At 39.1% G+C, this 17727-nt stretch overlaps 1 protein-coding gene across 1 annotated transcript in view; it reads right to left on the bottom strand.

Moving 5' to 3' along the window:
- Window positions 1-17727, bottom strand: part of DCC (DCC netrin 1 receptor) — a 1008503-nt gene that overhangs the window by 261221 nt on the left and 729555 nt on the right. The window contains exon 9 of the mRNA XM_069745998.1: window positions 7225-7379. Coding sequence (XP_069602099.1) covers window positions 7225-7379 — 155 coding nt within the window. The remainder of the gene's footprint in view (window positions 1-7224; window positions 7380-17727) is intronic.

Raw genomic sequence — 17727 nt, 5'->3', positions numbered from 1 at the left:
GTTTCCATGGACGACCGCACTCCAGGACCAAGTTTTTTTACTCACGCAGTGCACAGCATGCTGTATCCTCCGGATCGCAGCCTTTGGTTCCACGTGCCCTTGTGTTGCCTCACACAGGGAGTGCTCTGCACTTGACTGCTTTGTCTGTTTCCAAGACCAACAGTGACACCCCTCCCCCTCTACTACAGGCTTTTAATCAGTCACTGCTTCTCCATTCTAATCACAGCTACAGCCATGTCTGCAATATGCCCTCATGGCCTTACTACACCTCTGTGCGCATTCTGGAGAGCACAATCAGCGCCCCCTAGCTGTAACATAGGTCACTACCTCACACTCCATACAGGAGGAATCATGAAGCTGTCATCAACAACAAAAGCTTTTGTGTGAAATATTAAATACATTTCAGTAAGCGTGTTCAATACTTCTTCCCTGTGTTATTTCTCATTATTACACATAATTTATGGACATCTCTGGTTTGATTTCTTTGCCTGTGTGGATTGGATATGTTGTTACCGACATCTAGTGAGAGTCTCATGTCAAGAGCACCGTTAGAAATAGATTTACTTAGAAAATGGTGATGAGTTCAATACTTTAGACGCTGCTTAAGTGAATGATATAACTAATAAAATGGTTCTATAATAATAATAATAATAACAAAACTTAAATAATATATATTTTTTGGCTTTGCACATCTTATCCGCTACATCCTAACAATATTATATTCAAACTGGCATACGGCGACGCAGCTTATGGAAGCTGATTGCCCGTCATTGGAAATTATTCCAGATTTTCCTGAACCTCCGCCATCCAACTCCCCCCCCCCCTCACGCTCTAAAACCAGCAGAGCCGCAGAATCGAAGCATATCACAAGGAAACAGCTGGAAACCTCGAGGTCCAGACAAGGGAGGAATCGGAGGCAGCCTCCAAATCCTATTTCAGCAAGCACCCGCTCGCCCACTCGCCCTTTCGCCCTCACTGACTGATTATCCAGCTGATACATTAACAATCCCTTTCTTCTTCATCACTGAAGATGAAAAGGCCCACAATGCATTGCTGCACACTCATCACGGTGCCCGGTATTACCAGTAATGATGGACTTAACAGCTTTAGGTAATGTTATCGATCATGGCATTGATCAACCTTTTGTCCAAAAAACATAAAGAACAGCTGGTGATTAATGTGAAAGTGCAGATTGCACCACACCGGAGAAGCAAAGTTACTCAGGAAAGTTTCTCCAAACCCAAAATGTAAGGAGCCGGAGACTGCAAGCGAACAGTAAAGTTCGGCGTCCGTACCGAACACCTACTGTTCGGGCATGGACACCAAAAACGGACTTCACCAGGAAGTTTGTGTTACTGTTGGGGTTCGGCCCCCCGAAGACCGGGTGTTTGTCATGCTGTCATGTGCATGCCAGAGCGGAAAACACTGCTTCTGATGGGCGGTGAAATCATTACCGCTGGTCAGAGAGCCGTGGTTCCCACGATGTCAAACGACAAAGTGAGCACTCCGCAGTGATCGGAGGTATAAAGTATATGTCTGGTTATTGGTGTCGGCTGATGGGACTAAGGCTCACATCAGTCTATGCCTGCTGCTGCTAATAACAGTGAGAGCAGGAGCTGCTGAAGGGAGCAGTAGTCCCATCAGCCGATACCAGTGACCGGAGGTAAACTTTATACCTCCAACCACAGCTGCACACTCACTTTGTCTGACCAGTGGTGATGACTTTACCGCAGATCAGAAGCGGTGTTTTCCACGCTGTCATGCACATGATAGCTTGGCAAATACTGGATGTTTGGGCCCCCCATTCAAGTGAATGGTGTCCAGGTTCGGGTCCGAGTCATGTTCTGGTACCCGAACTCGAACTTTCTGTAACTGTTTGGCTGAAACATCCAGATGTCCGCCCATCTCTAGTCAGGACTCTGCAGGAATATGTATCTGATCCATGTACATATCTACTGGAAACAAAGTCCAATTATCTATCTATTTTCCTATATATCAGATATAGTAAATACAAAAAAAACTATTAAAAAAAACTATTTATTACAATTTCTTTAATTGGCTGCAGTGTACTGATAATATTGCTGTGCCAGCACCGAACCAACCAGATATCTTCTCCTGCTCCTCTTTCCCTCTCACATCAAAAACAAACAAGAAGCTGCAGCTGCGTCCCCCTCCTCTTCCCTCATCTCATTCTTTTTCAAATGATATTTTTAGGGACTCAGTGAAACAGTAAATATTTACAGAGACTCTTCAGATTGTGAAACTTTGGAATAATGATAATTAGCAAAGGACATTTCTGTCTCTTGCTAAATATCTGCAAATAGCCCTTTAAAGAAACAATAAGTTGCTAACTAATTACTCAACTCTGCTAAATCTGTTTTACCTAAAATTTCAAAGATTGTGGACCAAAAACACGAACTTGAGCTTCCCCAGATCATACAGTCATGGACAAAAATTTTGAGAATGAAACAAATATTAATTTTTCCAAAGTCTACTGCTTCATTTTTTCTAATGGCAATTTGCATATACTCCTGAATGTCAGAGTGATCAGCTTAACAGCAATTACTGTACTTGCAAAGTCAATATTTGCCCAGAAAATGAACTTTAACCCCCAAAACACATTTCAACATCATTGCAGTCCTGCCTTAAAAGGAGCAGCTAACATCGTTTTAGTGATTGATGCATTAACACAGGTGTGGGTGTTGATGAGGACAGGGCTGGCGATCAATCAGTCATGATTAAGTAAGAATGACATCACTGGACACTTTAAAAGGAGGCTGGTGCTTGGTATCATTGTTTCTCTTCAGTTAACCATGGTTATCTCTAAAGAAACACGTGCAGCCATCATTGCACTGCACAAAAATGGCCTAACAGGGAAGAGTATCGCAGCTACAAAGATTGCACCTCAGTCAACAATCTATCGCATCATCAAGAACTTCAAGGAGAGAGCTTCCATTGTTGTCAAAAAGGCTCCAGGGAGCCCAACAAAGACCAGCAAGCGCCAGGACCGTATCTTAAAACTGTTTCAGCTGCGGGATCAGACTACCAGCAGTGCTGAGCTTGCTCAGGAATGGCAGCAGGCTGGTGTCAGTGCTTCTGCACGCACTGTGAGGCGGAGACTCTTTGAGCAAGGCCTGGTTTCAAGGAGGGCAGCAAAGAAGCCACTTCTCTCCAGAAAAAACATCAGGGGCCGACTGATATTCTTCAAAAGGTACAGGGAGTGGACTGCTGAGGACTGGGGAAAAGTCATTTTCTCTGATGAATCCCCTTTTCGATTGTTTGGGACATCTGGAAAACAGCTTATTCGGAGAAGAAGAGGTGAGCGCTACCACCAGTCTTGTCTCATGCCAACTGTAAAGCATCCTGAAACCATTCATGTGTGGGGTTGCTTCTCAGCCAAGGGAATCGGCTCACTCACAGTCTTGCCTAAAAACACAGCCATGAATAAAGAATGGTACCAGAATGTCCTCCAAGAGCAACTTCTCCCAACCGTCCAAGAGCAGTTTGGTGCCCAACAATGCCTTTTTTTCCAGCATGATGGAGCACCTTGCCATAAAGCAAAGGTGATAACTAAATGGCACATGGAACAAAACATAGAGATTTTGGGTCCATGGCCTGGAAACTCCCCAGATCTTAATCCCATTGAGAACTTGTGGTCAATCATCAAGAGACGGGTGGACAAACAAAAACCAACAAATTCTGGCAAAATGCAAGCATTGATCATGCAAGAATGGACTGCTATCAGTCAGGATTTGGTCCAGAAGTTGATTGAGAGCGTGCCAGGAAGAATTGCAGAGGTCTTGAAGAAGAAGGGGCAACACTGCAAATATTGACTTGCTGCATTAACTCATTCTGTCAATATAACCTATTGGTACTCATAATATGATTGCAATTATATTTCTGTATGTGATATAAACATCAGACAAACACTAATAAAAATCAGAGGGCAGCAGATCATGTGAAAATATAATTCTGGTGTCATTCTCAAAAATGTTGGCTATGAATGTAGGCCATTTCTTCATAATTGTCTATTTGTTTCTGTTTATTCCTTTTTTAAACTTTGCTGGCTTCTTTTTTATCTATCTATCTATCTATCTATCTATCTATCTATCATCCTTCTATTATCTATCTATTATCTATCTATCTATTATCTATCTATCATTTATCATCCTTCTATTATCTATCTATCTATCTATCTATCTATCTATCTATCTATCTATCTATCTATATTTCAATCTACTATCTATCTATCATCTCTCTATCTTAAATCTATTATCTATCTATTATCTATTATCTATTATCTATCTATCTATCTATCTATCTATCTTTCAATCTATTATATATCCATTATCATTATCTATCTATTTATTATCTATCATCCTTCTATTATCTATCTATCTATTTATTATCCATCTATCTATCTATCTATCTATCTATCTATCTATCTATCTATCTATCTATCTATCTATCTATCTATTTATTATCCATCTATCTATCTATCTATTATATAATGGTAGACAAACTTTATGAACTTTTTATACAAGTTTTACTAAACATTTCCTTTCTGACTATATTAAGTAATAGCTCATTATGGCCGCTCAATATTTACAGAAAAAAGATCCGTGTTTCTATGAATATCAGACGGATTAATCGCATAGAAGAACGGTTTGTTTCTTTAGTTAACACACTATCAGCTTATTGCGCTCCTTACTCTTCCCCTTAATAATCACCGTTATTACACATCTATAAAGTGAAGCCACGGCGGACGCCACACGGAGCTGCACAATTAATCTCTTGTGTGTGAATAGAAGGACATCAATGTAGATTATTGCAACGTCTAATACTTTTATCCTAAGAGCAAACTATTGAACATTTACATAGAAAATCTTTTTTTTTTTTTTTTTTTAATTACGATCGTCTTTTGACATTTTGAAGAAGGGGAAAATTGAGAAATAAATGATAATTCTTCAGCGCTCTGTATGGGGTAGAGAAAGATTACACGCATTTTCTGTCGGCCGTGATTAAAATCACGACTTATGGGTCTCGGGTAAAATTATACATCATAGGAAGGGTAAGCTTAGGAAGATTTAATCTTTGGCTCTGACATAAAAGCTTCCGTCTAAATTGTGAGCATCTTTACGGAAAAAAAAGAAGAAGATATAAAAAACCCAGTTTAGAATGAGCAATCTCATAAAAGGATAAGAGGGGATTTTTATTTAAAGGATTTTTTTGTCTCTATAAGATTTATCCTTTAAAATGATTAAAAAAAACTGGATTTTGGGGCAATGCAATAATGCTTAATGGGCCTTTTGCTAAAAAAAAGTTTACATAAATCATCCAGTAATATAAAATTGTCCTCCTCTGTATTGATTACCCTGCAGAGTTTAGTGTCATCTGCAAATATTGAAATTCTGCTCTGAATGCCCCCTACAAGGTCATTAATAAATATGTTAAAAAGAAGACGGCCCAATGCTGACCCCTGTGGTTATGCTCATATTTCCTAGGCTTGCTTCCCTTCTCATAGCTACCTGCCCGGTCCTCACTCACTTTGGATTTGTCTTCTCTTTGGTCTACTCTTCAGTTTTATCTCTTGTCTCTTCTTTGGTCTTCTATTAGCTCTCCTCTTCAGTCTGCTCTTTGGTCTTCTCTTCACTTTTCTCATTGCTTTGGTCATCTCTTCAGTACCCTCTCCAGTACCCTCTTCAGTCTTCTCTTCAGTCTTCTCTTTAGTCTTCTCTTCACTCATCTCTTCGCTATTCTCTTCTCTTTACTCTCCTCTTCACTCTCCTCTTCACTCTCCTCTTCACTATCCTCTCTACTATCCTCTTCAGTACGCTATTCCATCTTCTCTTCAGTCTTCTCCTCAGTCTTCTCTTCATTCTCCTCTTTGGTCTCCTCTTCAGTCTTCTCTTTAGTCTTCTCTTCACTCATCTCTTTGCTATTCTCTTCTCTTTACTCTCCTCTTCACTCTCCTCTTCACTATCCTCTTCAGTACGCTCTTCCGTCTTCTCTTCAGTCTTCTCAGTCTTCTCTTCACTCTCCTCTTCACTCTCCTCTTCACTATCCTCTCTACTATCCTCTTCAGTACGCTCTTCCATCTTCTCTTCAGTCTTCTCCTCAGTCTTCTCTTCATTCTCCTCTATGGTCTACTCTTCAGTCTTCTCTTTAGTCTTCTCTTCACTCATCTCTTCGCTATTCTCTTCTCTTTACTCTCCTCTTCACTCTCCTCTTCACTATCCTCTCCACTATCCTCTTCAGTACCCTCTTCCGTCTTCTCTTCAGTCTTCTCCTCAGTCTTCTCTTCACTCTCCTCTTTGGTCTCCTCTTCAGTATGCTCTTCAGTCTTCTCTTCACTCTTCTCTTCAATATTATCTTCATTCTCCTCTTCAGTACCCTCTTCAGTCTACTCTTTGGTCATTTATTTTTAGAAACTTCTCTTTAGAAACTTCCTTTTAGTCTTCTCTTTAGTGTTTGATCCAGGTCTTCCGGCAAAGACTAGACCCGATCACATGGGGAACAAAAGACGTCAGTAACCTAATCGTGTGGGTATAGAAATGCTAGCCTTAGCACCCCTGGTGACCATGTGAGGCCTAGTTAGCAGGAAGACCTAAATTGAAGATCAAAGAGAAGTCCAAAGAAAAGACTGGTCCAAAACTAGTCTGAAGCAAACGGTGAAGCAGATGTGGAGTTACGGCACCAGGACAAATGAGAGGAGGGCCTATGAAAGGTGTGTAACACCTTATTATTTTTAACCTCTTTCCTCCTCTCCTTTAGGGGTCTGGAGAGACCTCAGAGTTCAAATAAGGTATACTTGAAAAGGATCAAATTTTATTCAGACTGAATCAAATGTCTTCCGGTGCTGACTGGGCCTGACTTGGCTTCACACAGTCAAGACATATTATTGACATAACTGTTGTGCGTCAGGTCACGGGTGGCGCAGTCAAGCTGAGTCAGTGCTTGAAGATATACCCAACCTAAAACAAAGATTCAGAGAGTGCGTGAGGAGGAAGTGGAGCAGCAGGAAAATGTCGGAATGGTCCTAGGACAAGTGAATTTAATATCTCATTCTTTTATAGCCCTTTCTTGGGATGTTAAAGACTCCTTCCCACCAATGTTATTCATGAACCAGCACCATCAGGATGCTATAAGTTCCTACCCGATAGGGGAACACAAGAGGAAAGTCATCGAAAAGATGAATATGATACATGATACTTATGCACTTACATTCGGGTTGTGTAGCCACCTTGACTGGTTGCGAGCTCTCACCGGGTCCCCATTCATTATAAGCTACGATACGGAAAGAGTAAGTCTCCTCTGGTTTCAGATTGCCCACTGTTAGCTGCAAGGCCGCAGGCTGTGACGTGTTTAACGCCCGTTCCCTGAATGAAAAGAGAGCCAACGTTATTTTATCACCACAAAAAAACCAAGAAAACATAAATAATACAATACAAATAACCAAATTACCCATGGTGTTATATGTTAGCAACAGTGATGGGTGATATAAGAAACATTTGTGTCTTAATGGTGGTCATTATGGACTTTTTGGACAAGGCTTACGGCCAATTTTCAGGTGTTTTGAGATAACCATGATTTTGTCCTTGCCTTATTTTTATTGTCAGGGTATAAGCTCCTCATCTTGGCTCAAGCAGTGGAATTTTCTTATCTGTCATGAACCTTTACTCTGCATTTCTAAAGGTAGAGATCATTCCAACAGTCAAATTCTCATAAGATTGAGTTCAAGGGTTGGTTGATAGTGCACAATAGTTGGCTCAAGATTGTTGGTTGACTGACAAGCATTTTTCGACTGTTCGATTTGGACCATAGTTGTGCTTTAGAAAATATCTTTACCATGGAAATCACCAGGAAGTGAAAACTTGGCTTTTTGTATACCACTCTGTCACTTTCTTGCTTCATAGTTCTCTGAATGAATTATAGAAACGTCAACGTAGTTCATTTTTAAAATGGGGATTGAGAAGCGGTTGTCCTATTAGTGGAAAATATCTTTAACCCCTTCATGACCTTGGGATTTTCCGTTTTTCCGTGATCGTTTTTCGCTCCCCTCCTTCCCAGAGCCATAACTTTTTTATTTTTCCGTCAATTTGGCCATGTGAAGGCTTATTTTTGGCGGGACGAGTTGTACCTTTGAAAGACATCATTGGTTTTACCATGTTGTGTACTAGAAAACGGGAAAAAAATTCCAAGTGCGGTGAAATTGCAAAAAAAAGTGCAATCCCACACTTGTTTTTTGCTTGGCTTTTTTGCTAGGTTCACTAAATGCTAAAACTGACCTGACATTATGATTTTCCAGGTCAGTACGAGTCCATAGACACCTAACATGTCTAGGTTTTTTTTTTATCTAAGTGGTGAAAAAAAATTCCAAACTTTGCTAAAAAAAAAATAAATTGCGCCATTTTCCGATACTCGTAGCATCTCCATTTTTCGTGATCTGGGGTCGGGTGAGGGCTTATTTTTTGCGTGCCGAGCTGGTGTTTTTAATGATAGCATTTTGGTACAGATACGTTCTTTTGATTGCCCGTTATTGCATTTTAATTCATTGTCGCGGCGACCAAAAAACGTAATTCTGGCGTTTTGAATTTTTTTCTCACTACGCTGTTTAGCGATCAGGTTAATGCTTTTTTTATTGATAGATCGGGTGATTCTGAACGCGGTGATACCAAATATGTGTAGGGTTTTTTTATTGATTTATTTTGATTGGGGCGAAAGGGGGGTGATTTAAACTTTTATATTTTTTAAATTTTTTTCACATTTTTTTTTTACTTTTTTTTTTTACTTTTGCCATGCTTCAATAGCCTCCATGGGAGGCTAGAAGCAGGCACAGCACGATCGGCTCTGCTACATAGCAGCGATCTTATGTTCGCTGCTATGTAGCAGAAAATCAGGTGTGCTGTGAGCGCCAACCACAGGGTGGCGCTCACAGCTGGCGGGGATCAGTAACCATAGAGGTCTCAAGGACCTCTATGGTTACAATGTACAAGCATCGCCGACCTCCGATCATGTGACGGGGTTGGCGATGCGATCATTTCCGGCCGCCCGGCCGGAAGCAATAGTTAAATGCCGCTGTCTGCGTTTGACAGCAGCATTTAACTAGTTAATAGGCACGGGCACATCACGATTCTGCCCGCGCCTATTACGGGCACATGTCAGCTGTTCAAAACAGCCCGAGCCCGCATCAAAGAGGGGCTTCTGACCTCGGACGTACTATCCCGTCCGAGGTCAGAAAGGGGTTAAGCAGAAAGAAATTCTAAATTTTACATTTTTTTGGTCTAAGGTTATCGGCCTTCTTTGCAGTCTATCAGAAGTGGCATATCTCCTTGCCATGGAGTGCAGCACCTACAAGCTCTTTCCAATAGAGCTTGTTAGCGCTGTTCTAAATCTTTCCAGACACAGTTGTACTCAAAAGTTTACATACCCTGACAGAATTTTTGCTTTCTTGGCCTTTTTCAGAGAAACTTTTTCTCCACTCATGATTAGTGGTTGGGTGTAGCCATTTATTATTAAACTACTGTGTTTTCTCTTTTTAAATTGTAATAACAACCCAAAACATCCAAAACCCCCCAAATTTTTGCCATTATCATTCATATTCTCTGAAAAAAGGCCAAGAAAGCAAAAATTCTGCTCCGGTACGTAAACTTTTGAGCACAACTATATAATGTCTAATATACCAGTCACAGTAATAGGCAAAATCACCAATAAGAAGAATGTTTCTAAATAATCACCAAAGGTCTTTTAAGTCCAGTGTGTGAAAGGAATGAAAAAAATCGAAAAATCGATAAAATAATTAAAACTATAAAAAAAAACGAAAAAAATGGCCAGTCTAAATTGATGTTTCAAGCCTCATCTGATTGAAAAAATATATCCAATATATCAAAAAATATTTCTACGGAAAGAGGAACTCAAGTAAAAAAAGATCTTAGCGGTCCTTTGTGGTCATAAGAAAAAAGTTAAAAATAAGACAATGTTAAAGAGACACATATTTCCTATTTTTCTTTACATTTTCCCCTGATATCAGCAAGAAAAGGGGAATATAAAAGTAGTATTAAAATTAAGCCTGATGTACCATGAAAAATAGGCAAAAAAGTATTTGAATATCCGTAATAGAAAAATATTTTTAGAGAACAGAGGAAAAAGGCCTGAACTGGTTAATAGAATTTGTCATTTCTTGATTTTAGATTTTCTTTTTCTTTCACCATCCACTTATAATGCTAAATATACAGTGTGTCCTCATCTTCTGAAGCCTCTTCAGGGGCTCATCTTGCCAACATCCACTCAAGTGATTTAATGAGAAGGGAGAAGAAACGAAGTATTGAGAACAAGAAGAGCACACGGGACACTCGGAAGTTCTCAGTGGTATTTTTAGAATCTTCCGAGGCGAGGATATCGCTATCTTAGGTATCTCTAGATAGATAAATAATGAGTGCAAACTCCGCATATTATTCGTAAGACTGAAATGTAGAATTTGAGCAGAATGTTTTGACTGCCTAAACACGTGTTGTTACCGGATGTCTTACATTTGCCATCAGAAATGACAGGAACGGATGAAAACCAATGTGTCAGCTCGAAATGTGAAAGATTCTCTGACTCAGAAGAAGATGCAACTACCCGGTTTTTCGTTTATTGGTTGTGATCTCTGTTAGAGAAAATCTGACACAACATGATCCTGATAATATGAAGAGAACATATTTTTGCGAGGTCTACAAGATTTTACCTTTCTTTGAATGTGAAGGAGTCGGGGTGAGATGTTTCACATAGGGATTAAATTAATCAATATGTCAACAATTGCTTTTTTTTTATTTCTAAACTCATTCAGGAGGAGAGGAGAAGGTAGTGGAGACACACAAAGTACTGGAGAATCAAGGTCCTTGGAGAATTGGGGTCCTTGGAGAATCGGGTTCCTTGGAGAATTGGGGTCATGCCGAGACGACCTTGCACAGTTGGTATTTTATAAGGTCCTTTAAATTTGCACTCGAGCTGGGTCCAAACTTTGCTAAGTTCTTCTTTCATCTTGACCATCAAGTTTGGAGAATGAAGTTTATTGATCCTCGTTCGGCGACCCACAATATTTGACCCCTGCCCAATCAAGGTAGAAATGCTGTGCATATGACTCATTACATTGTTCTTTTTTGACTTTCTAGACAACAATTTCTTAGGTACCGTAATTACATAGGGGATGTCACTAAGCTTTTCGAATCTCCTAAGTTGTGAATGTGAGTCAGATTTCTGCAATGGTGGCACTGGCTGAATAGATTTATGTAATGCTGACCATTGTGGTTTTTGTAATGTTGGTCATATTAATTTATGCAATGGTAGACAATTGAAGCAAGGAACATCTAGCTATGATTTGCCTACTTTCATACGAAGAGAGCAATCACTAGAGAAGGACGTCATGGTTGGAAAAACAGAAGGAAGAAGGCAAAGAAGAAGACCAGCAAACTGATGGCTTGATACTATCAAGATAACAACGGAGAAGACCCTGGTGGACTTGTAAAATTTTGGGCACCCTTGGTCAAAATGACTGTTATTGTGAACACTTAAGCAAGTTGAAGATGAAATGATCTCTAAAATGCCTAAAGTTAAAGCTGACACATTTCATTTGTGTTTTAGGCAAAAAAATATATAAAAAGGGATTTTCAATAATTCTTACTTGGAAAATAATTTGAGTTCTGTGAGATTCTCAGGTCGTCTTGCCTGCTCAAATATTTTGAGGTCTAGTCACAGATTTCCAATGATGTTCAGATCAGGGATTGTGAGGGCCATTGTTAAACTTTCAGCTTGCACCTTTTGAGGTAGTCAGTTGGGGATTTTGATGTGTCTTTAAGAACATTATCCATTTGTAGAAGCCATTCTGTTCAATCCATTCTTCCCTCTGTCCGTGAAATGTTCCCCGTGCCAATGACAGCAACACCACCCCAAAACATAATTGATCCACCCCCATTCGTAATGGTTGGTGAGATGTTCTTTTTCTGGCATTCTGTGCCCTTTTTTCTCTACACAAAAGTCAGATCATTGTGGCCAAAGAGTTTTATTTTAATCTCATTGGTCCACAGGACTTGTTTCCATAATTAATCAGGCTTATTTAAATGTTCTTTTGCATATTTCTGATGCTGAATATTATGGTGAAGATGCAGGAGAGGTTTTTTTCTGATGACTCGTCCTTAAAGGCCATATTTGTGCAGGTGACTTTTAACAGTAGAACAATGTATCACAACTCCAGAGTCTGCTAAATCTTTCTGACGGTCTTTTGCTGTAAAGCGGGGATTCTGATTTACCTCTATAGCAATCCCATGAGCAACTCTCACTCAAATTTTGCTTGGCCTTCCAGACCTTATCTTAACCTCCATTGTTCCTGTTCTCTGCCATTTCATAACTACATTTCAAAATGAGGAGAGGGCAACATGAAACATTCTGCCATCTTCTTATAGCCTTCTCCTGCTTTCTTGTCCTCCACTGTTTTCATTTTCAGAGTGATAGGCAGCTACTTAGAAAAACCCATGGCTGCAGTTTTTTGGCACAAGGTTAAAGAAGACTGGGTTTTTATAAGGCTGGGAAATTTGCATCACTTGGCCTTTCACAGTGACAATAGTGAAAAAGCCATGACCCTAACAGGATAATTAAGGTCAAAAGTTAGTCAAAGTTATCTGAGCACACAAATATCCAAGGGTGCCCAAACTTTTTCATTGCCCATTTCCTTTTCTGTAATTTTTAAAATGTAAAAAATGACTATATATACAGCTTTGGCAAAAATTAAGAGACCACCACATCAAAACCCTGCCATGGGCAGCCCAATCTCCAGACCTGAACCCCATTGAAAACCTCTGGAATTTAATCAAGAGGATGATGGATAGTCACAAGCCATCAAACAAAGAAGAACTGCTTACATTTTTGCACCAGGAGCAGTGAGAAAGACTGGTGGAAAGCATGCCAAGACGCAGGAAAGCTGGGATTAAAAATCATGGTTATTCCACAAAATATTGATTTCTGAACTCTTCCTGAGTTAAACCAGACAAACTGAACATTTTGCAGTGGTCTAATTTTTGCCAGAGCTGTATATATTTTTGCCCAAAATATAAAGGAAATGTGACATCTCTAACCTTAGGCCTTTTAGAGATCATTTAATCTTCAACTTGCTTATCTGTTCACAATAACAGTAATTTTGACCAGGGTGCCTAAATGTTTACATGCCACTGTATTTAGACTTGGACAAGATCGATCTTCCTACAGATTGTTCATCCATCAAATCGCCATGGTTCGAGATCAAGCTGAAGGTCGTTAAATAATAATGATAATAGGTATGATGATTAAGCAATGGTGAACAAATTGATTTGTGCAGAGGTAACCACATTGGTTTCTACAAATGAGGTCAAAGTGGGTTCTGCAATGGTGACTCCCGTTGTATGCATTGGTTGACATATTTGTTCAGGCAATGGCAGCCATGTTGGTTTATTCTTTTGTGGACATTGGTTTTAGCAATGGTGATCATATTGATTTATGCAATAGTGTCCATAATTGTTACTGCAATGGCAGCCGCATTGTTTTTTGAAGTGGTGGATGTTTTGACTTTTTGAAATGGCAGTATTGGTTTTCGGCAATGTTGGCTACATTGGCTTTTGTTGACCAAGTTGATTTATATGGTGGTGGCCATGATGATTTCTGATATAGAGGCTGCATTGCTTTCTGTAATTATGTCTTTACTGGTTTTTGCAATGGCAGCTAAGTGGGCTATCAGAATGGCGGACATATTGGTTTCAGCAATGATGGCCAAACTGGTCTTCGCAATGGTGACCGTATTGGTTGATGCAACTCTACACACATTGGCTAAGGCAATGGTGAGAAATTGGGTTTCAGCAATGATGGCCAAATTTCTGTAAAGGTGACCATATTTTTTCACGCAATGGTAAACATTTTGTTTTCTGTAATTGTGGACATACCGGTTGTTGTCACCCAAAAATAGTAAAAATCTTCAATCAGAATTATCCAAAGTCAGAATCTGTAAAATATTCGAAGACTCGACTGCAACACAAAACTTTCCAGTCCTCCCTTTATTCACCTTCGTCTGTGTAAATCCTTCACTTCACATCTGGGTCTGCCATGAAAGAATAGGAGGCGTTCCAGTAACTAACACCTCACCGTGGAGCCGTACAATGCACCAGCATGGGATCTGCCTACCGCAGCCTCGGGCTATGCTATCATTTCATCACTCAGACTATAATTCACTGGCAATGTATCGAGAGGATGTCCGGCCGAAAAAAAAATCTCCATCATTATGGAAACAGACTGAACTTGGTCTTCGAAGACTCCAAATGCGGAATCTTCATTGTACCGTGTACCGGATGACAATAGATCATCTCACACACATGTACAATGTAATTACACGGCTCCGGTACAACTACTAATGATAGAAAGATAAGTCAAATGCCTAATTAGCTGCTTCAAGGTGCCAGCGACCTGATAATGTTTCTCTCCGTGAACTGGTAGAAACAAGAGAACAAATCATTTTGTGCCAGGAATAAATGTTATCGCTTTGTTGGCTCAATGGGTCCATTAATTTGCAAAAGTCATATTCATCTGGAGTTCCCCCATCTATATGACTGATCATGTACGTGTATAGAAGTGAGGGGGAACAATCACACTGGATTCTGCTTATTTGTGAATAATCATCTCCTGCTTGTTCATTTCCTTCCTGTGATTGCCTTAAAGGGAATCTTCCAGAAGAATTTCACCCCCCAAAAAAAATATTTATATACACGTTACATGTAGCGCTTTCATAGACAAGACCAGAAATACCTTTAAATGGCCGGTCCATTCCTCCATTAATGAGAAATCAATGATTGTAGATCGGAAACCTCTGTCACTCCGGCTCTGTTCCCCACACAGCGCAGCCTCCTCCTGCTTGACCGATTACTTCTTTGCCTGAAGTCAGACAGCACAGACGTTGGCAGACAAGGAGGAGGAAGTGGCACTAGGCAGGAAATAGAGTTGGAGTGATGGAGGCTTCAGATCTACAGTAGCTCTGCAGCCTCATTTGCATATCAATTCAAACGTTGATTTCTCCGTAATGGAGGTATCTGGAAATGCAAAGGTATTGCTGGTGTCATGATCCAGATCGGGTTGTGAGTCCTGTCTTCCCTTTTCCTGGTATGATCATGTCAGGAGTTAACTTTTCTCAGTCTCAGTCTGGTTTCAGGTTTTGCTATTTATCTCTGTTTCATCCTGCAGGTGGTGTCAGTTATAGTTCTGCCTACGGCATGTATAGCTGAATCTGGTATATACTGACTTGTCCTGCTGCGTTAGATGCCTGAACCCATGTCTCTGTTTTCCCCTATCTGTGTCTTGACTCTGTGTTTCTCTTTTACGTATTTACTCCCTGGTTTTGACTTGGCTTGTATCCTGACCTGCTTCTGCCTTGGCTTGTATCCTGACCTGCTTCTGCCTTCTGTCTTAGGCTAATCTGCTCCTGACTGTCACTGACCTTTTGGCTTTTCTCTGACTCTGTGTTTTGTCTATTCCTTTGATACTGCGCTACTGACTATATCTACTCGGCTTGTTTGACTTTCCAGCTGCCACCTAGTGGTAGCCTCGCTGCTGCATGACAGGCCTGCTTTGTCTGGATGCAGCCCTCCATCCACTCTATAGCCATTTAGTGGAGCTTGCACCTACCTTCATTGCAGCATCGTGACAGCTGGAGTTGTCTCACAAAGAGCTACTGTATATACTCAATTAAATGGTTTAGAGAGTAAAATTCTGCTGACGAATTCCCTGTCATTTCCTGTAAGCATTGTCTCACATTTCTTCAGGAGCACACCGCTCCCCTGCCTATCGGCTACCTACGACCTGGATGATGGTGTGCTCCTGATGATTGACAGTTCGGATGAATGTCATGACTGAGACAGCCCATATTAAAGAAAGGAATGCCAGTATCTTTATAAGAGGGGCCATTTCATCAGAGACAAGCCCTTTTACAAGGTTTCTAATCTACGGGAAGCAGGCCTGTTCAGATGAATGGTCATCGATGTAGTAAGTGGATGTCTGACCCATGACTCATGCTGAAAAACCTCTCAAAATCCCCAGTTAACCAAAATTCCTAAAAAATGGAAAGGGAGATAAATCGGCGTTATACTTGATCACTTTTTCGCTCATCAGAAGACTTTTATTCAGGGATATTTGAAAAGAGATAAAAAAAAGAAAAAATGTAGAAAATCTAAAACTGCCATAAACTTTAGAAAAAAACCATGAAAAAGAAAGTCGTAAGCTGCGTTGTTAAAGTTGACATTTTAAAAAAAGACTTGTGACGAAATTTTCAGCCCCAGAGATACAAGATAATTTCTCAGTTTATGTCTAATTATATTGTTATTTTTACTTCTCAATGACGCATTATAACGCTGGGTTAATGCACAGTGTAGGGACCATAACATTCTATCATTACCTAAAAGAAAATGAAAAAAAAAACACACTAAATCTGTTATAAACTTCAATCAAAGTTAAAGAAGAGGCCACTGGTCTCATATTACATGTCAGATTTGGGACTTATGCCTCACACATGGCGCCAGGCATGCTCCTATCTGTATGGATTCATAACATGCTGTCCATAGAATTATCACGGTACTGATTTTTATACCTGCAGGAAATCTGTCAGCAGATTTTTGCTATGTAATCTGAGAACACCATGACGTAGGGGCAGAGACCCTGATTCCAGTCATGCGTCACTTACCAGTCTGTCTTTTGCTGTTTCACAACAATCAGTGTTTTATAAACAGGAGATTATCACAACAGGTCTAGGTGGCTCATGCATTCTGGTCCAACCACAACCCCACTACTGTAGGTTGATGTACCGGCTACCTGACTATCAGGGCATCAGGTGTAATTAAATTGTGCTAGTATGTTATACAACGCACTCTTTAAAATGCATTTATATATATTTACGTATGCATTTATGTATATTAACGCGCTCAAAAGTAAATGAATTAAAAATTAACAACAGAGCTACCAAGAATTGGACAAGATCAACTATATTATATTTGTCTAAAAAAAATGGAATTTTGCATTTGGATTGGTGTCAGTAGACACAGAAATGTCACCGTTACACTTCTATTATAACTATTATTATCATTATTAATAATATTATTAATATTACTATTATTATTATTATTATTAATATTATTACTATTACTATTATTTTATTATTATTACTATTATTTGTATTATTGTTATTATTATTTGTATTATTATTATTAGTAGTATTATTACTATTACTATTATTTTATTATTATTACTATTATTTGTATTATTGTTATTATTATTTGTATTATTGTTATTATTATTACTATTATTATTGTTTGCATTATTATTACTGTTATCATTACTATTATTTGTATTATTATTATCATTACTATTATTATTGTTTGCATTATTATTATTATTACTGTTATTATTACTATTATTTGTATTATTATTATGATTATTATTTATTTATGCTCAACCCTGTTTTGCATAAATTTTCGATAAACAAAGAACTTAGAGAAATAAAAACAAGCAATTGAATGTGAAACATTTTTAGAATATTAATCAGCAATATGAAAAAGTAATACAAAGTACTGAAATAAATTAAATCATCAGCAAAAAGTCAAAAACCTAAAAATCACGTTTAATATTAATTGGCGAATGTTTAATGTTTTAGTAGCTTCATATAAAAAAAAAAAAGTCAAATAAAAA

Source organism: Ranitomeya imitator, chromosome 1 (genome assembly GCF_032444005.1).
Source record: "Ranitomeya imitator isolate aRanImi1 chromosome 1, aRanImi1.pri, whole genome shotgun sequence".
NCBI classification, from domain to species: Eukaryota; Metazoa; Chordata; class Amphibia; order Anura; family Dendrobatidae; genus Ranitomeya; species Ranitomeya imitator.
The sequence above is the reverse complement of the archived record's forward strand: the minus strand, read 5'-3'. Positions and strand labels throughout refer to the sequence as shown.